The 21,452-nt window shown below is 39.6% G+C and overlaps 1 protein-coding gene across 2 annotated transcripts in view; it reads left to right on the top strand.

The window, feature by feature from the left end:
• The window catches only part of MACROD2 (mono-ADP ribosylhydrolase 2), a 902,990-nt gene that overhangs the window by 847,797 nt on the left and 33,741 nt on the right, over positions 1-21,452 (top strand). For both annotated transcript variants that reach the window (XM_032994762.2, XM_032994761.2), the window contains exons 13-16: positions 2,713-2,778; positions 12,281-12,358; positions 12,987-13,058; positions 13,683-13,775. In XM_032994762.2, coding sequence (XP_032850653.2) covers positions 2,713-2,778; positions 12,281-12,358; positions 12,987-13,058; positions 13,683-13,775 — 309 coding nt within the window. The remainder of the gene's footprint in view (positions 1-2,712; positions 2,779-12,280; positions 12,359-12,986; positions 13,059-13,682; positions 13,776-21,452) is intronic.

Below are 21,452 nucleotides of genomic sequence, written 5' to 3'. Positions count from 1 at the left end.
ACAAATGAGCCAGGTTGGGGATTTGAGATAGGACCGGGAGGGGCAGATCACCCATTATGGTCATGAGCAAAAGGCAGACTTGTTAGGGGAATTAAAAAAGAACATACATTTATTACAGACACTAACAACAACACTTAACAGAGTAGGACAGTGAGAAGCACTGCCACATCTTGAGAACACCTTCCCCCCACCCCTCCCTTCTTCCCGGGCTCAGCTCTGCTCCCGATATCTCTACCTCCTCCCCCAGCGGCGCAGGGGCAGGGAATGGGGGGTGCAGTCAGTGCTGCTGCTTCCACCCTCTGCGGTGGGGGGAGCTTCTGGAACTTGTTCCTCCTGCTCCATCGTGGTCCCCCTCTCACAGGAGACAGTCCTCCACAAACTTTCTCTGACGTGAGTCCCTCCCACGGGCAGCAGCGTTTCCTTACACTGCTCCAGCGTGGGACACCAACTTTCTCCAACTGGATTCCCTTCCACGGCTGCAGCCCTTCCCGAGCTGCTCCGGCGTGGGACTCCCCCGCATGCTGCAATCCTCCCAGCACTGAATTACAGCAGCGGGGCTGCCTTTTCCCACAAGACCCCGACCTTCTCCAGACACAGTCACCTTGATCATCCATGCAAAATGAAACACAGGCCATAAATCAGTGTCTGCTCCACCGTAGATCTCCATGGGTGGCAGGGGGGGCCGCCCTGCCGTCTCCCCACAGGATACAGGGGGGTCTCTGCTCCGGCACACCTCCCCCCTCCTTTCTTCCTCCGTTCCTCCACTGACCTTGGTGTTCATGAGCTGCAGCAACTCCTCCTCACCAGTCCCACTGCTCCTCACCACGTCCCTTCTTAAATACGTTCTGGCAGAGGCGCAGCTGATGGGCTCAGTTTTGGTGCAGAGGTGGAGCTGACTTGGAGCTGGGGGAGCTTCGAGAAGCTTCTCGGAGGGGGCCGCCCCTATAGCCCCCTCCCCTGATACCAAAAAACCCCACTGCTCACTCAAACCCAGGACACTCTGGTATTTTGATTTGCAAAACAGTTCAATTGAATGAGATACGTTTCATTTTTCCCAAGAGAATTAAGGAATATGTACTTTTCTAAATTATTGCTTTGCTACTGGAGGTGTCTTAAATGCACTGTGTTTTTCCCAAAACCGTCATTATGACTTGTTATGTTACAAGCTGTCAGAGCTGGTTTATCGGAGCCATGTTGTACGTCTATCTCATATTGGTAGTCGTGTTTTGCTACTCTCATGAAAAACGTCAAAGAAAAGATCCAGACATTTTAGGTCACAGATCCAGAAAATATCATACTTTAGGAACATGTTTTAGGTACATGCCTAAAGATAGCATTGTCCCTACACATAGCCCATGAATCACCTCCTCGGCCACAGGCACATAGGGTTACAGGAAAAAATTATTTGGCTTAACTTCTATCCCTACTGGTTCACATAGTGATAAGAATAGAGAAGTGTACAATTACCTTGAGTTAGTTATATTCAGCTAATGGGTTGCTGCTGCTTTCCACTCTACTCATTGGGGAGACAAAACATCATGAGGAACTTTTCGACTGCTGCTTCTGAGTCTTTACTTGTCAGTAGGAAATGGCCTGATTTTCTAAGATACACAGTTGTATGCCTAAAACATTTCTAATCCCTCTGAATGATCACCGTAAGGAGCAATCCCATCAAATGTTTAAGTTCTTATTTGTATTTTCTAAACCAAAAGGCATAACCTTCATCTGAGTGTGACAAATCACAAATCATATACTTCATCACTGTGAGAAAAAGTGTAGGAGAAAAAAAAGGCACTGTATTCTTACCCAGTCTATTGCATAGTGATTTATATATTTTTATCATACAGTAGTGAAAAAGCCAGTTTATAGTGTACAAAGACTGGCCTGAAATTTTTCAGCTATTACTGTATGTTTTTTTTAAATCCTGGCCTCCAGTCTATCATCAGTGAACTTCACAGTTAACATGTGGAAAAACAAAATGGCAGGTGGTTCAGAGCTTTTGTTTCAAGCTACTTAAAAATACTCAATGACTATATTAGGGAAAAAAAATTGTCAGAATCATCAGAGTCAAGTCTTTTGAAAGGAATGAAAGGCTAGAAAGGAAAACAAAGTCTTATAAAGGTTTTAGAACTATAAAAACTACCAAGAAAAAACAACAGTGAAAATTAAAAAACTATGTTAAATTCAGGTACTGGTTTTATCTGCAATAGTTTTACCTGCATGATTTATCATTAAAGGACTCCAAGCTGCAGATATTCAGGGACTTGCTAAATTTCAGGCCTGATTCACGAAAGCTTCTATTTTCAGGAAAGCATTTGCATGTAATCATTTTGATTCCAATGGGATTCATGGACATGATTAAAGTTAAGAATGGCTTAAATATTTTTTCCGAAAATAGATGGATTAAATGAAAAAAAGAATCTCGAAGCAAATAGCAACACCGGCCTACCCATGAAACTGATAGCTGTTCCTCTCTCTGTATTGTGAGAAATTGAAATATAGACTTGATCTCGTGGTATTGTAATATAAATTCACCCCTGGCTTAGGGAAGGAAATCAGACCCAGTAATGGCTGGTGAATGCAATGTGAATGGATAGAAGCCCAGTAAATCAAAATCAGGTCTCAGTAAGGTGTAACACCTTTTTCAGCAAAGTGGTTCATCGGTTTGCTATCTAATGAATAACTTCTCTTTCATTTCCTTGGTTCTTATAGATGAGATGAAACCTGCAACTGTAGCCAGCCTATCATCAGAAGAAACAGAGCTGCGTGAAGATAAAGGTACAGATTGTAAATTGTTTCAAAATATCCAGTCCCAAGAGGACATTGTGTAAGGCCTTATTTTCCTCTGTCTGGAAATTGCAAAAATCACAGTAGAACAATATAGAAATAGGTAAATGCTTGGATTTTCATTTACAAAAGTCTTTGTAATGAAGTATTTGGCACCAGCTGTTGTGCTTGTAGGAGAGATGCTGTGAATTCCTAAATCCCCTTGTTATAGAGGTAATGCTAAAAAGACATACATGACATATCAGAAATAAACCCAAAGCTTGGGCTCACTGGGGCAATTCACAGGCGTAAAGTTAAGCATGCACATCTATCTCGGCAATATTAGCTCCCTATTCGGTGCTCTCCTGATGGGGAAAAAGAAAAACACAATAGCTATAAACACATCAAGAGGAGACAGGAGATGAAGTCATAATTGAGAGGGAGAAAGTAATGTTTATCTTGTGCAGACTGTGCTGGGCACTCAGATCATTTAGTTTGTGATAAATATTTAAAAGTGTCACGGGGCCAAATGACAGGGAGTTTAGGAAACAAGAAAGAGAGATGATCTAATTTAAATGTTTCAAGCTGAGATTTTTCCTGTGGAGTTGTGGGTTTACAGATAGGAACCAGTGCGCAGACGTACTGTTTTTGATACTCTTATGATATCACACTATTAATTGCTTGTGCCAGTCTATGGTTTTTGGCATTTTTGTGGGGGTACGTCAGGAAAAAGCCTGAGTGATTTATAAAATGTTCGCTACTGGTAATTCAAAACAGGAGTTATGCTATCTATAATAAATACAGTCCATCAGTACAGCCTTCAAGAAAGACTAATTGAAAATTTTAATGCATTTTACTGAGATAACATAATTATTAACATCCATTACCTTATTTATTTTAAAAGATTTAATGTTTAATTCAGCATCACTGCTTGACTCTCTTCTCATTTTTCTAGATAAGTGTGATGGGGTATGAGATCTTGCCCTTTTGTTCCAAAGACACATGTTAGAGAGCCCACATACTTACCTGATTATGAGTTCAAAGCCTTGTGCAGGTTGATTTAAGTGCTTTCTTAACTGATTGATTGATCCTGCAGGGAAAAAAAAAAAAAACACAAACCTTTGCTGGAGCACTGGCTTTTCCTTTTGATATCTTCACAGATTAAAGTCGTGGCAAGGCTAGTGGCAGGCAGAAATAGTGATAGATTCAGCCCCAGCATAGTTGGTGATTTCCTGTCATTAATTTCTCTTTTTTTGCTGACATTTGACCTGTTTACGTATCCTGTATCTATAAGATCCCCCATCAGATGTAGTTTTCATGTTTTGTAATGCGAGGGTCACAGTGAGCAGTTTGGATTTTTTTTTTTTTTTTTTTGCTGTCTGCAGACTTACTGAAGATCCCAACATTTTAATATGGCTTTGAGTACTTCTTCCTGACTATGAAGCCAGTGTCTTCTGATATGCTTTTCAGTGACCGTCTCAATGTGTAACAGCTCCAGTTTTTTGATGCATTGTATTAGTTGTCTCTTCTCAGGAGAGTAACTATCTTGGTGCTCTAGGTCTCAATTTTCCTATAAAATATGCTAAGAGTATAGTATTTTCCTTCTTCTCTTGAGAGCTTGACAAAAGAGATAGTACCCTGAGAAATCCAAAGGGTAGTTTCTCTTGGATGTCTTACCTCTCCTCAAAAGTAAGATGGAAAGCAGTCTGGTAGGGAAAAAGGAACGAGACTGACTCTCCTCCACATATTTTGTTTGTAAAGTCGTACAAGTAGAAAAAGAGAATGGTGGGGAAAATAACATGTATGGGGATTTGCCTGCTACTTTCTTAAATATAGCCTGAAATTTTGAATGACAATGCCAATGCATCCACCAGGCCATGGGTTTAATCCTTATTACCATTAGTAGACTTTCAACTTTACAGATTTTAGATTTTGAGTTGTTTTAAAATGAACGCTATGGGTACAAAAAACTAGCTACCGCTTGGGAAATGGCACTTTTACAAAATCCTGGCATTTCTGAAAATACCTGCTGTTCCTGAAATAAATTTCACCCTTCAAATTGTTTGCCCACTGAGTTAACACAGCTAAAATCTGCCAGGTTCTGGAACATACCCATTTCTGTAGTTTATCTTCAACTAAATGAATTGGATGTAAAGCATTTAAAGAAGTTGTGGTTTTCCAGTCCTTCTACCTAATTACTGTGAAAGGAGATTTGTGGCAAATAAGTCTAGGCTACATATTCCCAAAAAGCATAGTTTAAACCACTCGGAATAGGAGATTTCCAAGCCTACTATGGAATTACAACAGTCTTTCAAAAGTAAGTTCTGGTAAGTGCACCAAAACAAGTATTTTGACTCCAATTAGAGTTGACTAGTAGTTTTTCTGCTGATTTTTTCTCATATTTCTGGGATTAGACTATAGAAAGCACATTGAAATAGTTATTTATTGATCAAAAACATGGTGATATTGAAAACAGCACATGTGTCTCTGCTACCATGAAGTTCTAGTATTTTTGTCTTACCTGAGTCATCTTTATCAGGTTTTTTAAAGGAAAAGGGAAAGGAAGGGAACATGAAAGGGGATGTTACGTGATGAGTGCATGGAACAGTGCAAGAATCATGTTTTGAGGGGCTCCAATTAAAATTAAAGCCTACTGTGAGATTATAAATCTCATATTAATGTGAAAGTATCTCTTCTGTTATTCACAATAGAAGAGACACTGTCCAGAAAAAAAGGTCCACATGAGCCCAGTTTGCATGTCACCTTTGAGCAGACTGAATTTTTTGACTGCTCTGTCTGTCCTCAGGAAAAAAAAAAAAAAAAAAAAAAAAAAAAGGCAGAAGAGTCATATTCCAAGAATATCAAGATGTTTGATGTTATGCTGTGGAGGTATTGTCTTATTCCAGTCTGTGCCAAGTTTCTATTTCCACTGTCTGGAAATGCTGCAAAGAAATGTTGCAATTTTACCCTTGAAAACTTGCATGCATAACTATTAGTTCTTGGGGGAGAGCTGACATCTCTAGGCAGCACCTTCGTAGCGCTTCATTACTGTGCATATGGAAGTAGATCCTTTATACACAGCATATTTCAAGTTAGAGATGCTTCTCTTTATGAAGTGTAAGAGCAGAACAAAGTGATTAAAGTCATTAATGTTTATGCAGAAGATAAAACACATATCAGACGGGCTGCACTCAGTCTAGTGTGCCTGTCCATCCAAGATTGTGCTGGGACTACAAACTCATTTTAAATGGACTGTTTTGTATATTGGTGTGGATTGGTTTGAACCTGTGATTGATTTTTTTTTTTTTTTTTAAAAAAAAGAGTACGTGTGCATACTTTTTTAAAAAGAGTATGTGTGCAAGAGAGAGTGTTCTGCATCTTCATCTCAGTTACCTGCCCTACCAATTGCTATTTAACCCGATTTATTGATAGGGCTTTCTGGTAGAAAAATGAAAAAAGGAACTGGTTTTAGTACAGGTGAAGAATGAACTCCCCATTATGCAATCATGGCAAAGTTTCTGTGCACAATACGCTGATTTTAATTCATTAGCACTTAATAAGAACTGAATTTTCATTTGAAGGTCAACTAAATTAAATCATATGCTAATTAATTTTAAAAATAAAGTAGCGATTAATTATTTCCAGGTGTTCACCAAATTTTGTGCTCCTGTGGGAGTGCCATTTAAAGCAAGCCACTATTTTCTACATTCTCTAAAATGGAGTCAGATTCAGTCAGCCAGGGGACTTATGTGGTCAGAAGCAGAAGTAGGTATATGCCTTGGCTAGGGGCTAGGCCTAAAATCTCACTTTGTACAACCCAGAAGACTTTAAATATCCTGCCTGTAAATCATAATGGATACAAAATTCCTGTTTGGCCAGCTGTAGTTCTCACCATGGAAAAATCTCGATGTCCTAAAGATGTAAATGATTGAGAAAGGATAAGCTGAAAGTTGGAGCATTTCAAATGCAGGGGAGCTGTGCAAATCGACATAAATTAGACATTGATAAGTGGGTGAAAAGATTGACTGAAAGGCCAATATGTTCAAAAGGAGGTGTTTAAAATCAGCTCTTAAGTATATATTAAGACATCTAAATGAATGACCTGGTTTTCAGAAGTGCTGAGCGCACAGCAGCTACCAATGAAATGTTTTTACTTCACCCTTGGGCTATGATTAGACCTGGAAAATTTCAGCCTGAAAAATTTCAATTATAGGTAACTGAAAAAGAACCTTTCTAATGGAAGAGTTTCAACACCCCCAACCGTAGCTGTGGCTCTGCATGCCAGCTACAGTGATAACATTTTTCTCTCCCTTGGTTAGAAGGATTTCTATGAAAGCAAATTGGCTAACACAAGATAAATGCTGTGGTTTGTTTTTTTTCTAAACCACCTACATAACCATCACCATCCAACCAAGCACCTATTCTCCTAACACCCTCCATAATGGTCACTTTGAGCTGCATATAATGCAGGCTATTTACTTTTCCTTTTAATCTGACCTATCTGTAGCATTGTGCATCCAGTCAGGGTCCAGCCCATAAACTACTCAAGAGGTATTTCTGCTTTACCCTTCACCGGTACAGGCAGCCCCAGCAGCCAACACTAATCTATTTAGCTGCTTTATCTAGATCCTACTTATTTTTAAAGATTAGCCGACCTGGAGCCATTCAGCTGCGCTCCCATCAGCCTGATGTGAGCACCTACTCCTTGCATCTGTCCCCCTCAACCCGTACCTCCAGCTGCATGGCATTTTCTCCTGGGAAAGGTCTAACTGAGGCAGCCAGGTATTTCTCTACTCTTTCCTTTCCCAGTGCCCTGTTCAACACGCCCTGCCCCTGGCAGCAGCAGCAGGATGCCCATGGTTATCGTACCAGCTGCGCCTGAAATTTCTCTTGGGGACAGAAGGTGAGGTCAGAGGAATGCTGGTCTGTCAGCGTGGAGCACGAGTAGGTGGGAGCATTCCTTGGTGGACCGCACCTGTGGAGATGAACTGCCTGGTCTATCACCCGAACGCTTGCAAAAATATCTCTACAGGTTGTTGCACCTAAAAAGGTCTGTTTCACCAAGCCGTATAAACTTGGGCTCCAATAAATCTAATCTGTCATAAAGATAGATTAAAATGTAATCTTGGTGGATATAAAAATAACATTTTAAAGTCAAAGCTCAAGAATATCTCCCTAACTTCTCATAAATCACCGTTTTATAGTACTTCATTTTAACACATTTTCCTCAGTTTATGAGGCAAAAGAATACCCTAATCATGTGGCAGCCTCCATGCACACCATTACCTGTAATTTTAGACGCCTGCTTGATTTCTTTCACTCTGGAAATATTCCAGTCATTTTTCACAGTATCATGCCTAAAAAATAAAATGCACTGAACCTGTTTCTTTCATAATGACCAGCTTTTTCCCTCTTTAATCTTCTTACAGCTCCCTAAAACATGGTGATTTATCTATGCTGTGTGCAGGACCCAGGTGTGTTGCATATTAGAAACAACTCAGTAAATAAGCCATACAGAGAGTAGCTTGGGAAGTGAATTTTAAAAGATCATTAAAACCACTTAACATTCAGATCTTACCATTTCTACTCTTCCTTAGCATTTGCAAAATTTTATTTGAGCAGCGTTGCTTTATACACTCAAAAAAACCCAAACCATGAATGGCATGAAAAAGCATGGGGATTTATGTAGCGTTTAGACAAAATAGTGTCTGATTATTGGCAGGAAGGATAGGATTGATAATTTATTGCAAGCTACATGGTTTTCTTGGAGCTGAATTCAACATACAGTTGATATATTGGAACAGTGAATGTACTTGGGGAGTATTCTGATCGGCTTAAAGTGCAAATATTTTCTTCACGGGTTGTTAAAGGTTGGGGCAAATTCACAGGTGCATTCAACCATGCAGCCTCATGAGAGTTGTTTCAATACAACAGTGGGTTGCAGAGCCACGTGCTTCTGCCATGGACACTGTCACTGCAGCCACCAAGTAAAAGCAGATTTGAAGGAACTAAGGGTTGCTCAGACTTCAGTGAGCACTTCAGTGCTTGATGTGCAGTAGATGAAAGTGGCCTATCTTTGGTTCATTTATGTCATTAAATGTCATGTTTGGTTCATTCATGTTTGATCAATGATGACATTAGGAGCTGTGCTCCAGTGTAGTATCAGAAACACTGATTATTTTCAGTCCTGCCTGCAGGATTGTTAACCTTTGCTGTCCCAATTTGTGGTTACCCAAGGTAAATAGTGCCCAGCATGCGTTATTAAAAAACTGAGCATACTGTGCTGTGAAATAATATCCTGACTTGGAATCTCTGGTACAACTTAACAGATAAGTAGCTGTGTTAGGGGAAGGCTAACACTGCTTTATGCCGTTTAAAAAATCAGAGTTAGTTCCCTAGCCAATTAGCAATGAACAAAGGCTTTAGGGATGGCCAGAGCTTTTGTAGACCCTGTAATCATTTAGGACTATGATACTGCCTTATGCCCAGTTGCACAGGGCTCTAAAGGGCTAAGTGAGCACAGAGGACCAGCTGAGCCCAAGGAATATCAATACCCTACTGAAAATTTGCATGCAGAAAGTAGTATATCATCAGCATTTGTGGGATTCCCACTGCTGCTTGCCAGCTGAAATGGAGGTGCCACTCTTGCCTTATATCCAATCTGGGAACAGCTTTTATTGACTGCTGCATTTGGTCTTACACTTTTACTCTTGCTTGGCTCAGATTTTCTTCATAAATCTGGGTTTATTCCTTTGCTTTATTTTATTCTTGCTAATCCTAAAAGTAAATCTGTCTTTGGACCTTTTGGCTTGAATATTTGATCTAATATTTGCATTTAAAAAGAAGAAATCTTTGACATGGTCTTGACCTTAAAGATTTTGAAACTCAGAATCTGCATACTAATACAAAGACTTATTTCTACTGCTGAAATAAGAGCAGTGGACTCTTACAGCTAGGCAGTAACTCCTGTCCATGTTCTGCTCTTTTTGCAAACACACTTTACAAAAAATAACTTTTGCAAAATTATCATTGTATATTGCCTGGGATAATTTGGAATTCTGGGCAATTAAATTACATTCTTGAACCCTGGAACAATTAGCACACTGTTTACGATAAAAATGAAAGTTTAACACAAAATTACAATCCCGTGAGAATAAACTTTGCAGAGCCAGCTATAGGAATGTGTGAAGATGTGCCAAATAGCATAGGTGGTCTTCTGGCTGCGGTGCCTCATGCTGACGCTCAGCGCAGCTGCAGGGTCAGACTGCCAGCTGTGCCAAAAGGTGGAAGCAGCGACAGCCCCCCATGCTGTGTGATAACTGTTGTTTGCTATAAGCTACGCAACGCTCCGCGACAAGCAGCAGAGTAATGGGGCACATACATCAGCCGAGCACAAGGCTCCTTAAACTCCATTTGTTATTATTGACCAAAGCGCGTAATTGTTCCTCTGATGCTGGGGATTGATTTTTGCATGAAATTGGAGTCATTCCTCATTCTAGGAGAAAAGGTGGCACCTGTGAACTGAGATTAAAGGCGCAGGACTGAGAGTATGAAGTACTGTGCAGTAGGTGTAGGATAAGATAGCTCTAAGGGTCAGGCAGGACAGAGCTGCACGCATCCCTACCGCCTGTCACAGGTAATATCACTCTTTGTCATCACTTTTGACTGTTTGAAGGGCTACTTAAGGCAGAGGACTTGTGATTCCAGCTTTGTCAGTACAGTTCCTTTTGCAAACATGCAACAAAAATCATACAGAAAAAGATTATATTAATTTAGGGCATGGGGCTACAGATGATACAAAATCTTGGCTCATTTGATATCCTGAAAGCTTTGTCAGAAACTTCAGCAAAGTCAGAATTTCAAATCAAAGGGTCTAAAAGTTTGCTTGAAAAATTCCCTACAGATTTTCAGTGCCATTCCCATTTGTACCAAGAGGTCCTTCAACTTGCTTTTGATTAAACTTGGAATTTGATGAAATTGTAATTTATTTTTGCTCTGATTCGGGCTGATAGGGTAATCCCCTGTAACTCGTAGCACAATGTGGCATCCTACTATGAAAGGCCAGCGCAGAGGTCCAGCTGATAGCAGTGAGTAAACGTTTTAAATCCACAGTAGGGTGAAAAAAAAGTGCAGCAAGGGCAAATTTTAGCAAAGTGTACATCTGTGAGATATTCTACTTTCAAACTTGGATTTATAAACTTATTGTCATGCCACGAAAGAAGTAAGAAGCTGTGCAGGTAATTAAATATTTGCCTTGGGGGATTATTTGCAGTTAATTAAAGCCACACACTCTCAGTGCATACCTTTTCTACAGATTATTAAATTTGGATCGGATGTTAACAACCCAGCTTTCTCACTTATCCATCAGAGATTGTTCTTGGCAAGTTTCAAGAACAGAGTTTTACAGGGGCATCCTTTGGTATATTGTAAAATTTGCTCTCCTATTTTGTAGAAAGAGACCTTCCAGAAGTAGAGCCTTAACAAGACTGTCATAACGTAATTTATTATCATGCACCATAGATCTTTTGGCACTGTTACTTAAGTTTTTCATCTAGCAGCATTTTAGAAAGTGTTTCACTCTGGAACACAAATAGTGATTATCTGTTACTGTTCTTAAAACCTCACGTGTACTTATCCCTGTAGTTTGCAGAAATGTCCAGTTAGATCAGCAGTGGTTTTTAAAAAGACTCAAAGAGAGCTCTTTATCCAGTGAAAGCTGCATGTTATGCAGATGAGCAGAGCTAAAACGGGCGACTGTTGCTGTGATTTTCTGATTGCAGTGAAATGATGCATTTCTTTACCCCCGTGCAAAAACTAAGGAATGGCTGTTGTCAGAAAATGTCATTCGACACAACAAAATAGTGCCCTGTGTTTATGAAGACTAGAGATAACATAGCAATTGCACTTATGACACCTAATGTGCCACTGTTTCAGGCTGTGGCTTTGGGCAGTTCATTTTGCTGGTCTCCCCCCAGAAGGAAAAGGAGCCTTGGCCACAATAACGACCTTGGGAGTTCTGCCATCAAGTGAAATGAGGCTAGGATTTGCAGGCATTTATAGGACTTAACGTTTGTCAAGTTTGTGGAATTCCAACCATGAAAAGCGCTGGCATTGTTCTAAATAAGTAAGAAATCACTTTATTTATCAAGTAGGTGGTTTGTGCTGTTTTTCATAGCTTTGTGCCACTCCATTCATTAGCAATAAAACTCTCAGTAGCTCTGCTGATTATTCTTATGTGTCCTATCTTGCCAGCTCCATCTTTAGGGTTTGTACTGCAGGAAAAAAACTGCTCAGTAAGTGCATGGATTTTGAAATCAATTTGAATAATTGAAACACATGAGTATACTTTTGTAGTATATAAGTCTGTAGTTAAAAAGATAGAAAATCTGTCAGCATATCAGAATGCTAGATATGAAGCTAGCACCTAAGGGCTACCTTTGTCTGAAGTAACTGCCAGACTTTTCCAGCACAAAAACCGCTGCAGGATTTGTTTGTTTGTTTGCTGTTTCCTCAGACTCCCTGAAAGACTCCAAAGGCGCACAGGAGAGTGACCCAGTGCATCCTGTGGGATGTGAGCAAAATCAAGCCGAAGGTAAAGTTTTGTATCAAAATTCTTTAAGACAGAGATAATGAATCAGTTGGGAACCTTAGTTCTTCCAGTTTCAGCATCCAGTGGTTTTCAGCCTGACCTCTGATGCCTTAAGAAAACGCTGTCAGCTAGTAGATGTTGTGTGCCAAGCAGTTCTGGTGAGGTAATCCCTGGTGTTGCTGGAAAACACACATCTCCAAATATGTGGGTTTAACCATATTGATCCTGGGTGCATAGCATTGTTATTAGTGCCCTTTTTTTTTTTGTTTCTGTTCTGAAAGCCTGTGGGGTGATTCTGTTCCTTCTGCTAAGTTGACTGTCAAGTGTGAGCACTTTGCAACAGCTCCTATGAGAATCAGTGTATCAAGGCTAGGCTACAAAAGAAGAAAAAAAAAAAAAGTTGGTTCAGGGTCAGTATTGACCAGCCATTTAACATACATAATGCTTAGGGTTCGTTAAGTGATATTTTAATGTATAAAACAAGTTCAGCATTTTTCATTTAATAGAAAAGAGGCGACACTTGGCTGAAAACGACTGTGCTATGTTAGGTTTGTGTCCTGTTTTGGTGAACTTGCCGCTGCCTGCCCGCAGCCACCATGCTGATATCATTTGCAATTTGTCTTGCTAACAGGACAACAGAATGTTTCTGCAGAGGAGATGAAAACTGGGGCAGATTCCCAAAGCTCCTGCATGGAAATAGAAGGTACTGCACATGCCTTGAAAACAAAGAGCAAGATTAACAGGCAAAACCACTAGTTATTACTCAGATATTATCAGTAGTATTTAAGTCCCCTTTCTCCATACCTACTAAGGTAAATCTGTGGAACTGGATCTTCCTGTGGTAACTGAAAATTCAACCTTGAGCAGGGGGGTATCTGTGGATTCTCATTGATAAAAGCTGACTTTTTAATGACTGTGACTGTTAGAGAAAGAAGTGAACATTGCCTTTCTTACTCCTGATGACAAGCACTTCAGCCTTGTGTGTTTGGAGCACTGAATGCTCTGTCCCCAGTCCAGCAAAAAACTGGAGTATGTGCGTCCCTTGGCTTGCAATGAGTCCCAGTGAAGGCCCACTCTTGAAGCTAAGCACATGGGGGGGTTTGTGCCCAACCCCAGAAAGCTCAAAATCTTGGATGATAAAGGCCTTGCTCTCAACTACAGCCCCTTGGATTTCCCTCAGACAGTTTTTGTATCCCTACCTTAAGACGAAAAAGGATCTTTTTCCTCTGCCAGTGCTTTTAATGGTAATATCTCTAGTGCGTGTTAATCTTTTGTGTCCGTTCAAAAAAGTCTTACTGTTCATCTGCTTCTTATCAAATTTATTCAGAGCCATTGTTGAACCAAGAAGGCACAAGAGAAGTTGAGATACCTTTGATTCATGGTGCAGAAGAAAAAGAAGGAGGAAAAGATGAAGAAGGAGGTGAGGTTACTTTTTAAATAGATTGAGACAGAGAATGCTGGTGGGGTCATGTTCTCCTCTTCTATTGTGAGGGAACATGGAAAAAGCACATAAAAGTGGGTTGTTTTTTTTCCTAAGAAAAATCCTTTTTTGCCTATCCTCGAGTGTTGTTTTGATATATTGGACTTGGATTTACACAGGAAAGTAAGTGCAAAAAAGTGCATGCTCAAGTTCTAAAGTGACTTTAAAATAAATACTCTTCTCATTGGTTTTCTGCATAAGGCTGAATAAACAACCAATTTATGTCCATTAAAGTATCCTCTTGATCATGTTCACTAGAAGCATTGAGAGTATTTACAATAAATGGGTATGACATTTATTTGTGAGGTCATTAATAGAGATTTAACTAGTAATTAAGTAAAACTAGTAATTCTAATAAAGAAACCGATATCTGGAGCAGGAACACAGTCTTGCTGAAGCAATAATTTTTTTCTGGGAGTAAAGTATTTAAATCCTTAGGAATGCTTTTGCAAAGAAATGTAGAAGTTTAATTTTAAGTGTCAGACAGTTCTGAGAACCCTACATTCGGCTCACCATTTGTAACAGGCACATGGTTATATAAAAAATAACATATTATGTAAATAATTCTCTAATTGTAAAGTAACTGCAAGTTAATAATTATACAGTCATTTGTAGAGCACAGGGATGAATTTTATGGTTCCAAATTAAAATGCAGACATGATTTTTATTGAAAATTCAGGTCAATACTAACTGTGTTGTCCTAATTATGAACTCCTTTTCCCAGTCATATTGACACCAACTTAATTGCAAACCTGTGTTAGCAATATTGACACTTTACTTCACTGCAAACCCAGGTTAATAGAACGTCTTTGTTCATATGCAGCTAAACAACATTTCCTCTCCTTTTTTTTTTTTTTTTTTAATTGCCTATCCAAGTTGAGACTAATCAAATCTCTTTATTATCAGTCATGTTAATGGTATCAGTTTTGTGCTGTATTACTGATGGTGAACATAGAATTGATATAATCCTTACTTCAAATCCAGGTAAATGGTATTGTGCTACCTCAGTTGCAAATCCAGGTTATATAATGCAAGCTCACTCTGATTGCAAATACCAAAGTCGTTATGTTAATTTCCTCCTAATAGAAATTATTTACATTTTATTTTATGTCTCATCAAAAGCAAGTTGGACAAAATGTACTTTCATTATTTGTACATTTCCTTCTCTTTAATACTTTAGTGTCCCCTACAGCTAGTCACTGTCATTTAGTTCTCAGTGGAGAGATTATATTTCACCATCTGTTCTACCTACTATTAAAATATGCAACATTAAGGAAACGAAGGTAATGTCAGAAAAGGGTTGTTCTTGGCACTTTTCCTTTTCCTGCTCCTGATTTAAAAGGTTCAAGTACTAAATAAGTAAAAGGTTCTTTCCAAACATTTTGGAACATGTTCCTACCTGGGGCCTCAGGTATTGCTCCTGTACAAGATTAGTCTAACCCGAAGCTCGTTGAAGTTCATAGAAGGACTCTCATTGATCTAAGTAAGCTTTTGGTCAGTTCCATGATAAGAGGAGATGATGTGCTGACTCTGCCCACAGGGTAAGGACTTGGGTAACTGCATGGATATTCTGTTCAGCTTCTTCCAAACATACTGTCTTTGGGTCAGGGAAAATAAATGCATGTTTTTTCAGTCTTTTGAGAAGGAAAGGAAATTGAGGCTGTGCTTTTTCAGGGTTTCGAGAAGGGAAGGAAACTAGGGCTTTTCCTTGCTTTGTTTCATTCTTACAGGTATAAGAACATGTAGGGCATCCTCAGCTTTCATCTTGCTAGGCGCTTCCAGTTCTGGTGGGCACATACTCTGCCACATAAGTTTTGAAAGTTCGCCACAAAGCAAGATGGATCTGGACAAAGAGAGGTAAAAAAAGAAAATCAGCTGACGTTCAGGCTGATAAAATAAGGTAAATTCCCTAGAGAGAGACTCCTCTCAATGAAAAGAGATTACCTGGCATAAATCAGAGATTTAATCTGTAACATTATTTTATGTAACCCAAGTGCTGCCTCATAAACTAATGCAATTATATAGTTTTCCAGCAGCACCCACAGTACAGTTAAAATATGATGTAATGATGTATTTTTGTCTAAGAACATGTGAAAAAAAAAGCCAACGTGGGACAGCTAGTCCCATTAAATAGAAATACACAGATTTTAAGTGGTTTTGACCTGTACTACACCTATATGCATAGCCAAACGTAGCAACTACTATACTGCAAACTACCTGGTCTTTCTGTGCTACATCTGATACTTTTTTTGTGTTACCAAGCTCATCCTATAGTGGAGAGTTATTACATAGCTTCCTCTCTCTCTCTTGCCAGGAGCCATTAGATTAATGGGAGTCATCCGTGACCCGTGCTGGTCCCCAGCACTGGAGCTGTGGATGCCACCAAATGACCAACAAAGATCAAAGTCCCTTTTCCAATCTAAAGATAGATTTCTGCTTAGCTACTGATGGTGGCTTTGAAGCACCCCAGGAATTTTTTCAGTGATCTGGTTTTCTGTGGAAAGTCTGTTCAAAGTGTTTCTTGCTGATTTTGAGATGTGTCTCAGTTTTCACAAACTTTTGACAAACCATAGATAAAGCTTCTGATCTAATTGTGCAAGTTTTACTACCAGCTCATCTATGTGTTTTGGAGGATTTTAGGGCTTGCGGGATCTTTTCTGTATAGCTCATTTGGCTTCACTGCTCCAGGGTCACACCGTAGTGCATATTACCAAGGAGTCATGGATCCTGGCACTTTCAAGGTTCTGGGGAGCTGGGAGCCCAGAGGAATGAAGAATCAAAGTCTTGGCAATCTCACCACTGTTCCCCATTGCCAGCAGTAAGAAACAAGCCAGATTACCCTGAAGAATTTAACAATGTGAGGCACTGTGTGTGTTTCATAAAAATCTGCTGTTGCTTTTTCCAAAATCAGTAATAAAATATAGCATGCGCCAATTTATTCCTTTTCCTACCATAACTTAAAGTTATATATTACTAGGGAGCAACTGAAGAAAGACAAACTAAGATGCCTTTTTAATTTTTTTCCAGCTACTATAATGCACTCATTCTAGTTCACAAAAGAATAATGAAAATCTGTGTTTCTTATAAGATTAGGGAATAATCTCAAATCCCTTTATTAAAAAGCAGAGTAAGTGGTGATCACTGACCTATTTGCTGACTAGGTAAGTGTACACGGTTTTAATAGACCGTTCAGCAGTCCCTTTATATGTACACTTGGAAATAGTCCTGTCATGTTGCAATGACAAAATTTGTAATTTTAATCAGCACAGTTTTTCCAGAACACAATTTGCAGCACATGGAAATAAAACTCATGTTTATTTGTGTGAATATGTAGCCATTTCCTCCTCAGAGCCTGATCTCCCCTCTATCTTCTTATTTCCCACCTCTTTCTATCTCCCTTTGTGAAGATATTAGATATGATGATTTCCCTCACTGCTCATCTCTGGAAGTTGCTTAACTCTTTGGAGGATAGGATTTCTGTCAGAGCACTGAAATATGAACAGAAGTAGCCATTATTTCTCTGTTGTCTCTCTTCTGTATTCAGGCTAAAATATTTTGTCTTATTCTGATGTTTGGAACATGATTTGAGCTTGACCTAGGTTGTTTTTCTACCCAAGAAACAAATTTAGAATGGTTGAGTAGCATCCTCCCTGGGAAAAGGACTTACTTATTTTCCATTGGACAAGCCCAGAAATGCAGAAGCATATTGCTGCTGAAGCACAATCAAGGAACAAACTGCCATAATTAATGCCTATAAAATGGATATTAAAGTGGCCAGAGATTTAGCTTAAGAGCAGGACACAGCCCTTACAAATAATATTTCTGTGCAGTTGCATCTTAGCCTGTTTGAATGTCACGTTTAGGGAACAATATTAACCATCTTTTTTTCTGTATGAACCATGCAATATTATGGCAGGCTTGGGAATGGGCTGGGGGAAGTTTCATGGTTTATGTCATTCACAATGTATGTGATTTCCTTTGCTGGTCTTCTGGTCAGTGCCTGTTTACTGTAAATTTGAATTCTGCCTGATTTCTGTTCTAGCTAAGCCAAGTTTTGCTCAACAGTCTTTCTCGCATGAATAGCTATCTAACTCCATAGCCATCATGTCATCCATTCTTCACTTAAAGGGCTGGATTTTCAGGTCATTTACCCATTTGTAATTTACCAAGAGAGATAATTTTATGGCATAATCTTGGAGAGAATTACATGTTCCAAAACCTGGAGGAAAAGACCTCTCAGTTTTCTTTACAGGCATTTATAAGATTGTTACATGTGTTGGTACTATCATAAATATTGTCAAAATAATGACTTTCTTTGATATGACATTGTGGCTATAGAGAAACAAAATACTTCTTGAGAAAGATCTTTTTAGACAAATCTGACATCCTTATTCTTCAGTCATGGCAACTGTAACTACTTTTTATTTCTTAACCAAACTTTTCAGCTTCAAGTGGAGATGGATGAGACATTTGGGGGGAAAAAAAAAAAAAAAAAGGAGATTTAAAAAATCTTCCTTATATATCTTTAAAGAGATATTTCCTTTTTGATTGGAAAGGAAAGAATACAAAAGTATTTTGGAGTGTTGTGGCTTCTGAAGAGCTAGTATAAAGGCTCCAACTTCTTTTATCCAGTTGCGCAAAGAAAAAAGGAATAAATATCCTGAATCGGATACAGTGTGTTTGGTCTTTGATAACAACCCATACTGAATGGATCAGATGACCTTTTTGGGGCTGTTACAGAGTAGTCTGGCCCTAAATTTGAAATATATCTTTAAAATCTGCTTCTGACAGATTTGGCAAAGAAAAAAAAAAAAAAAGGTGCATCTTTGGACCTTTTGCAGAAAAGCTGGAAGTGCTGTGGAGCCAGAAAATTGCAAATGGGTATTTAAACTTGCATGTCTAAAGCTCTAAGCTACATAGAGAACTGGACTGTTGCAAAGTGAGTAACTGGAAGTAGTTGGAGGTACACAGTAACAAGATTAGCACTGGAAAGCCCCAAAAGTGCCTTTATCCAGAGGACACCTTTTAGGTTTTAAGCCTCGCTTTACATGCCTTTATTTTCTCGAGAACTTCACGAAACTCAAGTGAACTTTGCACTTGCAATATCAGCCAGATGAGGAGCTTTTATGACCCAATTCTGCTTGCCAGCCTGCTGTGGTCAGTCTGTGCTGGTCCAAGGGCCACTTGGTCTGTATCTCCCAGTGCAAAGCACTTTGTTCTTCTGAAGGCATCCTATCTGTGGCAGAGATGTATATCCAGCTAATTTCCATGCCCTGTGGAAGCAGCCAAAGGCCATAACTATAGGCAGGGAAAATAAACCTTTTAGCCTAGCAAAAGATTACTTTTGGAAAGGGACGCAGCATTTTATTCCGTGTTTGCAAAGTGTGTTGAATTTCATGAATGCACTTAAAATGTCCTGCAAAGGTATGGAACTGGGTTAGCTCTGTTAAAAGCTGAAGGCAGGTGAAGCTGATGTGCCTGGGAGTGCGTCTGTGCGAGCACGTTCTGTGCTCCACGTGGATGTTGCAGCTTGCGGAGGAGGAGTGGGTTTTTTGGTCCCAGTGCCCGCGGTTATACTTGTGGTGGCTTTGTCCGTTCTGAACTGGGCGGTCTCCAGGCCCTTATATCGTCAAAGGGTAGTTGCTATCTGCAATTGTTTCACTGATGGCAAAGGACCTTGAAGGTTATTAGGAGGGAGCCTCACTCCTGTGGACCACCTGTGCTGCTCCATGTCCCTGTGCGGGCCATCATGACCGGTGGTACGCACCAGCAGGACCACGGAGGCGACGGCGTTCAGTCATCTGCTGGGCACAGGCCAGTGCAGGCGTCATAGCCCATCGGGCAGCACGGGCTGCCCAAAATGATGTTCCTCCCCGTCCCTGAGAGAGGTGGCAAATGGGATGCAGCCCCGCTGCAGGCCTTCCCTAAGGTGCTGCCTGGGCGAGCTGAGCAGCACTGTGCGCTGGCGGGACAGGGTAGTTACTACACCATCAGTAGTCTGCTCCAGATAGGGATTTCAGTCTCCTGTGGGAAAAAGGTCATACATTTTTCCTGCCATGGAAGGAATCTGTTTCCTTTCATTCCTCTCCCTTTATCAGATTCTAGCCTGAATGTATGTAAAGAATAGGTGGTGCAAGATCAACTTTAAGTTTTAATTATTCTTCATCACTTTCAATCACAAACGGTATGTTTCTTCTGTGTGATTTTCTACTAAAAAGTAAAAAACGTGGAGAATTTTTCAGCTCAAACGTTTTGCCTGCTGTCACAGTCACTTTATGTTATCAGGCTTGATGGTAGGGTACAGAACAAAAAGCCGAAAGGAAAGAAAAAAAAGAAACAAGAAAAGGGATTACTTCAACAATTATAGTGTTTAAGGTTTATTGTGTGTATTTGATTGCTTTCTTCACTTCATTTTCAGTAAGCAGAATAGAAATACAATTATGAATTGGCAATTTTTATTTCATTTTAAAATATCATCTCTCTGTTCTTGCTGAAAGTGTTGACAATGTGGCCTTTGTTTAGTTTAATTAACTCATGTTATAGTACTGAATTGAAACACACTCAGCATTAAATCAAGTAAAATAATTTTTAGAACTCTTTTCCATATCCACAAAATAAAAAGAAATTTAAAAAATTAAATCCTCTTTGAAGCTGGAGGAGAAACTGGATATTTTTAGTGGCATAATCTGAAGTGCCATTTTCATTTTTATTTTCCATGGTAGGAATGCCAAAAAATAGAGAGTCATGAAATCCCACCAAAAATCAGATGCTATTGTAAATCCTCATATGTTTATTATAGTATTACATGATGTTACATGTTTTGTACTTGTGAGCTACAAGGCTTAAAAGAGCTTTAAGACACTGATAATGCCCTTTTAGCATATGAAAACCAGGAAGATAATGGAATCAGTACTTCATGTGGTGGTGTCCAAGTCTGCTAGACTTTGGGTTTAGTTCAAAGCTCCAGAGAGGCAGCGATGCCTTATGCAAACGAAACACATATCTCTTCAAATCCTCTCAAATAGCACCCAAGGAACAAGTGAAAGGAGTATGGGAGTGACACTGACATCTTAGAAACTTTTTCCTGTAACATATTGAAAAAGTAGGGCTCACTGGCCAAGGACTGCACTGTTACAGATGGCATCATAGTTAACAGTGTATCTGGAAATTAGCTTTAGCACCTCCAGAGAAATGGCACCATTTTAAAATACACTGTACTGCTACAGAGGAGTCTGTTTGAACAGTGGGCTTAACTCCTACTTGTGACAGTGAGAACTTGGGTCTTACATTAGAATAGGTCCAGCCAACCAATGGAGCTACACAAGGAAAGAATTTGATCCCTTGTGGACAATTTTATGTTCCTGTGCTCTGCCCGCTATGAAGGGAAGCTTAATTTTGGTACACACTGATAAATCTGGAATCCTACATCCTTTAGTAAAGTTTGTTTATGATGGAATATGAGCAGATCCAACTGAGCTGGCTCTGGGAACTGGAAATTCTGTGCTCCCCCTTGCTTACCTTATGTATGGATGTACCACTCTGCCCAGGTTGTTGCATCATTTTAAATCCATGTCAGGAATGCAAATGGCCGCATACTTTGGGGCAGCAGAGAAAGAA

This window comes from Tyto alba, unplaced genomic scaffold (assembly GCF_018691265.1).
Source record: "Tyto alba isolate M040663 unplaced genomic scaffold, T.alba_DEE_v4.0 Super-Scaffold_16, whole genome shotgun sequence".
Lineage (NCBI taxonomy): Eukaryota > Metazoa > Chordata > Aves > Strigiformes > Tytonidae > Tyto > Tyto alba.
This window is presented reverse-complemented; position numbering and strand designations above follow the sequence as displayed.